Source organism: Tupaia chinensis, unplaced genomic scaffold (genome assembly GCF_000334495.1).
Source record: "Tupaia chinensis unplaced genomic scaffold, TupChi_1.0 Scaffold000539_1, whole genome shotgun sequence".
Classification (NCBI taxonomy): Eukaryota; Metazoa; Chordata; class Mammalia; order Scandentia; family Tupaiidae; genus Tupaia; species Tupaia belangeri.
In genome coordinates this window covers 1,345,885-1,352,934 of record NW_006160052.1, presented here as the reverse complement: position 1 = coordinate 1,352,934, position 7,050 = coordinate 1,345,885, and the positions used below count along the sequence as shown (strand labels likewise).

The window sequence follows — 7,050 nt, the reverse complement described above, 5'->3', positions numbered from 1 at the left end:
GAGGTGAAAGTGCGTGACCCTGAGAGGGCTGAGTGGTGGCCGGAGCCAGCCGCCTCCCTCCTCTGAGCCTGCCTTCCTCCTGGAAGTTGGTGTGTTGCTGTGACACTGGAGGAGTACGACACGCCTGTGTGCCACGGGGGCCCAAGAACGACCAGTCCTGTCTCCTCCCATGACTTGGTCCTGCGAGATCTAAAACACCAGGCAGCTGTTCAAAGGTCTGGGGGCTGCAGTGACAGGCTGTAAGCTCCTGGGAGGTGAGAAGAGACTGCTCAAGCCTCAGATGATGGGGGACCTGAAGACCTGCAGGGCTCCTGGCCGTCCGAGGAGCTGGCAGTTCCCAGGGGAAGCAGAGCAACGCAAGCCCCAAACCCTGTTTCTCAGGGCAGGGAGGCTGGGCCGGCTGTGGAAGGGGCTCTGGGCTGAGGTGGGATAGAAGCCAGTGGAGGCCCCGGATCGTCCCCACATGTCCCCACAGGGCCAGGCCTTGCACCCTCTTGTGGCTGGTATAGGTGAGGGCCAGGGGCCCAAGGTGGGCCCCCCCGTGAGGACGTTGCTCGGCCTCACTGCACGCCGCCATTGGTGCAGGCCGAGGGTCTCGTGGTCTGGAAGGTGCACTCCCCTGTGGTCATGAGTGGGCCAGCTGCCAGGCCTGGCCCGGGAGCGTCTCTATTCTCTCAACAGCCCTGCCGGGAAGGTGTTACCACTGCGTTTCTTATTTAAAAGAAGAAACAGGCTCAGAGGGTTTCCGTTGCTTGTTCAAGGTTTCCAGCAGGACTTCAGCCCCAGGCTGTCTGATTTGGGCCCCACTCTCCGCCTCTAGGCTTCCACGGTATCTCATGAGTGCCTGTGACGTGCGATTCCATCGGCCAATGTGCGCGTGTCACCTGGAGTTGACGTGTGCTGTGTCAGGACACACGTGTTCGGGTCCTGTTTAACGTCCTTAACAAGCGTCCAGACTAGGCCGTGCTACGTCTGTCCACGGACCACTCACGGCTCAGTGAGGGCGAATAATTTGTCAGAGGTCACGGAGCTGGCCAGCTGCAGAGCCAGAGCAGCGCTGTGGCCGTGTGTCAGGGGTACACTGGTGGGCCACCGTCCCCCGGCACCGTGGTTTAACCACGTCACGTCCTCGGCCTGGCCAGCCCCCACTTCGCCCCTGCTCTGTGCCCAGCCTGATGGAGGGCCTGTTTCTGGACTGCTCTGTCTCATGGTGTCGGGTAGAGAGCAGATGGCGAACTGCACGCCCGACCTGAGAGGCTCTCCTTGGGAGTGGCACAGGTCACTCCGCTTTCGTCAGCCAGGAGAAAGTCACCTGGTGAAGCCTGACATCGCGGACACGGTAGGAAAACTGGCTCCCGGACAAAGCCGCAAAAGTGATCCGAGGAACGGGCCCCACTACACGTCTCCTCCCGGTAGCAAGTGTGTCCTTCCCTTCCCTTTGCAGTCCTAAACACCCGGCCCTTCCAGGGGACGCGCCCCGAGTCCTGGGTGCTCATGGCCCCGCTCCCAGTCTGAACTTGTGATGGCCTCAGTACTGAGTCTGGGCGGGACTCTCCGCCCTGAGACGTGCAGACTCGCACCTCACTCCATCTCTGAGTCAGAGAGGCAGATCTAGGTGTCTCTATTTAGAGACGAGATACGGAAAGATTTAGTTGTCTCCAAGCATTTCTATTTGGCTTGAAAACCACTCCGGGCACGTGTGCTCATGTGCCCAGAATCCAAGGGGAGAGCAGAGGAGAAGGATTACGGCAGGGCCGTCCCCTCTGGGGGTGATTTCGCACGTTCCCTCTTGCTGTGTCTCTCTGCCTCTCTCCTCAAGTACACTCGCCTTATGGCAAAAACCTAAAGACAAAAACAAAACAATACTTCTATTTGGAAAGAGAGCTATCAGGGATTCCTGACCACCGGTTTATAAAAACTCCGCAGCGATGCTGGGCCCACCTTGTAAGGGGCCTCTAGGATGGAGACTGCTCCTTGGCAGGTCCTGACTCCACCCCTGGAAGGAGGTCTCCAACCGGTTCTCCGCCACACCCTTGGGGTCCATTCTGTGGAGGGTCCTGCCCTTCCCTGCCCTTTTCTTTGTAAATTTACTTAATGATTTCTTCAGAGAGAGAAGGAGAAACCCCAACAGGGGCCTCGCCCACCCGTGACCCACCCCTGGCCCCCGCCAGCCCAGATGAGGGGCAGCACGTGCAATCCCAGTGTACGCAGGGAGGCGGCGGGACACCATCCCAGGCCTTTCCTGCGGCCCGGCCCTGCAGCACAGTGCACGTGTTACACTGCACTGTGGTTCCTGGCCACATCTGAAGGGGGCATGGGAGAAGATCTCCTCAGCCCGCTTTCTTCCACACAAGGTTGGGCCCACAGACGGCTCCGACTCATTCTAAGTGTCCAGCTGATGCAGTCTCCCGCAGGCCTCCTGCTGGCTCTCCGGTACCACATGCTTTCCTCCCTCTCGCTGTCTTTCTGTTTTTCCTTCGGCTTATTTATTTATTCCACGAGCTAGAGAGAGAAAAGGAGATACCCCTAGAAGGGTCCTCATGCAGCGATCCACCCCCAGCCTCGGCCGGCCCCAGATCACGGGCCCATGCATGGCAGGGAGGTCTCCAGACGCGAACCTGGCGCTTCCTCACATGGTCGGCCTCATACCATCTGGCCCCATGCTAGCATTCCTAAGACGGTAGTCACCTCCTACCCAGTCAGCTCAGTTCCACGTGCCACCACTACCACAGCTGTTCCCTAGACGTCCCTCTAGACCCACCCACTGCTCCCGTGAGCTCATTGTCTGCCTGAGAAACATTCTTTCCCACTAAAGGGTTATCCTGGCACCATCTTGATTGGTCCTTGCTACGAGATGGAGGGTTTTTTCTTCAGTCTTTCCTGAGGTATAATTTACACACTGTGTAATTCACCTGGTGTAATAATGCACGGTTCTATGATTTTAGTAAATTTGTAGCTGTGCAAAAACATCCAGTTTCAGAACACTTTCACTGCCCCAGAAGCTCCCTCCTGCTCATTGGCAGTCATCCGCACTCCTGCCCCGGCCCCAGGCAATGACTCGTCCTCTTTCTACCTCTACGAATTAGCCTCTTCCAGCCATTTCTTGTAGACTGAGTCATGTCCTGTGTAGCCTTTTGATGTGGTTTGTTACTTAGCATTCTTTTTTTTGAGAGAGAGATTTCTGCTATAGGGCACATGCACTCGCCAGAGAGACAGATAGAACGTGAGAAATCCCCCCTGTGGGGGATGGCCATGCTGCAATCCCTTCTCCTTCATTCTCCCCTCCGGATCTTGGGCACGCACCCACGTGCCTGGCATGAGTTTAAACCGCCAGGTCCGGGATTTGAACCACAGTAGACTACATGGGAGTCCAGCGATGTAACCACTATGCCATCTGCTGGTCCCCCACTTCGCATGATTTTGAGATTCGCACACATAGCACATGTCTGTAATTCGTTCCTTTGCATTGCTAGGCAGTGCTCCATCGTACAGACACACCGCCTTCCGCTTACGTGTTCGACAGCTGAGAGACACGTACGTGCTTCAGTGGGGGGTCCATGACGAATCAGGCCGCAGTAAACTTCTGAGTACACGTCATTGTGGGAACCTGTTTTCTTCTCTTTTGGGAAGAACCCTAAGCATGGGATTGCTGGATTTAAAATATATATATTTATTTCATTTTATTTATTATCATTATTTTTTTTAAATTTGCTATTGGCCACATGTGCTTGCCAGAGAGAGAGAGAGAAACAGGGAAAGTAAGAAAGGAACCTGGCAGGTCCAGGACTCGAACAGCCATGCGGGAGTCCAGGGCCTTAAACACCACGCCGCCTGCTGGCCCCAGAATTGCTGGATCTTATGATACGCTTATGTGTATCTTTTAAGAAAAGTGCTAAACATTAAACGCGTCATGACTTTCCAGACAACCCAGTCGTTTCCCACGAAGGCTGTACCGTCTGGCGTTTCCACCAACAATGGGTGAGGGTTTCCATTTTTCCACGCCACAGAACTGAGTTTCCATCTGCCTTTTCCACTCAAAGTTCTTGTCAGTCTTCTTCCATTGTCTAGTTGTGAGAGTAGATTGGCTCTTCCACCTCTCCTGAATTCAAGTTCCTCAATTCGGGACTCTGTATTCATCTTCATCCTTACTGCAATTGTCCAAACCTTTTCTTCCCCTACACATTTCTGTCTCTGTAGTACTTCGCCAAACACAGCTAGGAGCCACCGAAGTCTGCTAGTCATCTTCTGACTCGCAGCCTCTTCCCTTAAAGCCGGCAGCTCATCCAGGTACCGCCTGCTGTCCGCGTTAATGCAGGCAAAGGCTTTATTACAGCTTGGTCCCAGCATGACCGACTCCCCTCCTTTCAGCCTTAACGAGGCCTTGACACCTTACACAGAAGTTTTCGCTACAGTGGTGTACCTTTTCTTTCTCTGTTTTCCTTTTCCTTTTTTTTTTTTTTTTGAGAGAGGTTTTTGCTATAGGGTGCGTGCCCTCGCCAGACCAACTGGGAGAGACAGAGAGACAGAAAGTGAGAAATCACCCCCCAGGGGAGATGGCCACGCCTCGATCCCATCTCCTCCATTCTCCTCTCGGGATCTTGGGTACACACGCACATGCGCCCGGCGTGAGTTTTAAGCCACCGGGTCTGGGACTCGAACCACGGTCGACTGCGTGGGAGTCCAGCGACATAGCCATTACGCTAACTGCTGGTCCTCTTTCTCTGTTTTCTTTTCTTTTCTCTTTTCCTTCTTTATTAGTGCCAGAGAGTGCACATGTGAGGGAGAGAGCACCCACAGTGGGGCGTGGTCACACGCAGCTCATTTTCCTCTCTGCCGTCAGGATCCGGGGCACGTATGCACACGTGCTCAGTGTGTTTTTCAGACAGCCGAGGCTGACATCTGAACCATGGTTGGCCATGTGGGATCTGACTCCCTTAACCACGAGGCCACAGGGCCAGCCCAGTGCATCCCACTTCTAATGGCAATTTCTGAAGCAGTCAGGATAAAGAGAACGAGCTATGGGGACAAATGCCCAGGAATCTCAGAGGCTTAGAAAAAAACGACAGTTGTTTTCGTTTTCTTTCCTTATATGCTGAACGTCCATCCCGCTAGGCCAGACTTGTGCTCCAGATCATCTTTACTCCAGATGATCATCTTTACTCCAGGGACTAGAGCTGCCCCGTCTGGGACATTGCTTGTTTTCTGAGAAAGTACAAAGGGGACATTGTGGGTCAGGCACCAGCTCCTAAAGTCCCCAACCCCTGAGGTAGCAGAGCAGGTTAGTGACTGATGCTGCCATGATGGGGCAGGCAATAGACTCTCCCCTCAGGGGACAACAGCAAGAATTCCAAACACGGGTATAATTAGCATATCGCACTTTTTCTCTTACATCCTGAAGGCCCTGGGGAGGAGGGAAACAGCTGTCCTTTGGTTTCCCCAGAGCTGTCTGGAGTTAACGTACCACCAAAATACCTTGTGGGCCAAGAAGTCGGGTCCCCTGGTGTGGCTGGCCCCCAGCCTCCCGCTTTTGAAGCGCAGAGTTACTGCGGGCTGTTCTTTACCTGTCAGCCCTGTCGCTTAGGCCCGGGGAGAAATCTGACCGTGTGGACAGTCTCTCTAGCGTTCACTCCCCGGTGCCCAAGGTGCTCAGGGGCTCAGTAAATCCATATTTTTCTTGACTGCCAGTTTAAATGGACCCATTTATGTTTTCTTCCCAGCTGTCTTTTGGGGCGACATTGCTTTGGATGAAGAAGATCTGAAGCTATTTCACATCGACAAGGTCAGAGGCTGGACTGGGCAGTCGGCAGAGGGGACAGGACATGGCACAGGTGAGCACCGCTTCTCCTGCCCGGGACGGCGGGGGCCCTGGGCATCGGCGTCCGGCCTGTGGGAAGCCAGACAGCACTCCCTCTGCCGGGGGGAGGCTGTGGAGCTAGGGCCTCCACGCTTGCAGATCCTTCTGAGAAGAGCTGCGTCTGGCTCAGCCTGGAGCTCGGCACTGGTTCCCGGGACTCTGGCCCAGGGATCTGGTGCTTCCAGGCCGCAGAGGATTCTGGGGTGGGCTCTAGGGCTTGTGTGATAACACGGACAGCGACCACCCCGGCCACGGGCTGGTGTGCAGAGGCAGACCCGGGTGGGCCAGACGTGGGTCACTTCTCACCCTCTCCCTCCGTGCTGTCCCCTCCAGCGTGGGGTGGACAGTAATGAACCTGGTCTCCCGAGGCCTCACCCCCGGAGCAGCCCCGGGAGCTGCCTGGGCTGAGATGCGCGTGGGGCTGCAGGCCACTGCTGTTGGGTGACAGGCTCACATGTGCCCCTAACAGTGGCCACTTTCCTTACGAGCCCTTCCTTTCTCAAGAGGCTTTGCTGAGCAGCTCTCAGGCTGGGTGTGGTCCGGGGAGAGAAAGAGGACAGGACGTGACCCTTGCTGTCAGGGAGCCTCCGGCAGGCAGCTGGCTCTAGACCTGGTCTGGCTCCCTCACGTCTCGAGCCTCAGTGTTCCCATCTGTGAAGTGAGGCTGAGGCCGGTGCTCTTCCCCTGGGGCCAGGGCGCTGAACTCAGCGCAGGGGGCTAGCCCCGTATGCAGCAGCGAGTTCTCAGGGAACGGCTTACTTTGCCGAGATGCTCGCATCGCAGGGACGTGTAAACGAGAAGACGGTCACTTCTTGGGCCACACGTGTTGTGACCAAGAGACGAGGGAGTGGAGAGGTCTGCGGGCCTCACGTGATTGTCACTCTGCCACGAAGCATGAGTAGGGCCCTCAGCGGGAGCAGAGATGTTTAGGTGGGGACGAAGCTTGTGCACAGAGGCCCTTTCTGTCTGGGGGCAGCGGTAAGGCGTGGGTCACTGGAAGGTGGTGGTTTGGGGTGAGCTGTGCCGGCAGGTGCGTCTGCTGAGGCTGGCCGGGGTGGGCGGGGAAGGGCCTGCTGCTGGACTAGCAGTTTGGGCTTGGACCGCAGGGGAGGCCGGGCAGCTCCTGAGTAGGAGTGGGACCCGTCCTGCACTGGCGGGGGCCGCCCACTGTGTTCTCGCGCCCCCCAGCGCACCCG

General features: G+C 56.2%; 1 protein-coding gene across 1 annotated transcript in view; it reads left to right on the top strand.

Annotated features, from left to right (window-relative positions):
* TLL2 (tolloid like 2) overlaps nucleotides 1-7,050 on the top strand; it is a 147,101-nt gene that overhangs the window by 20,587 nt on the left and 119,464 nt on the right. Inside the window, exon 2 of the mRNA XM_027775252.1 lies at nucleotides 5,718-5,828. Coding sequence (XP_027631053.1) covers nucleotides 5,718-5,828 — 111 coding nt within the window. The remainder of the gene's footprint in view (nucleotides 1-5,717; nucleotides 5,829-7,050) is intronic.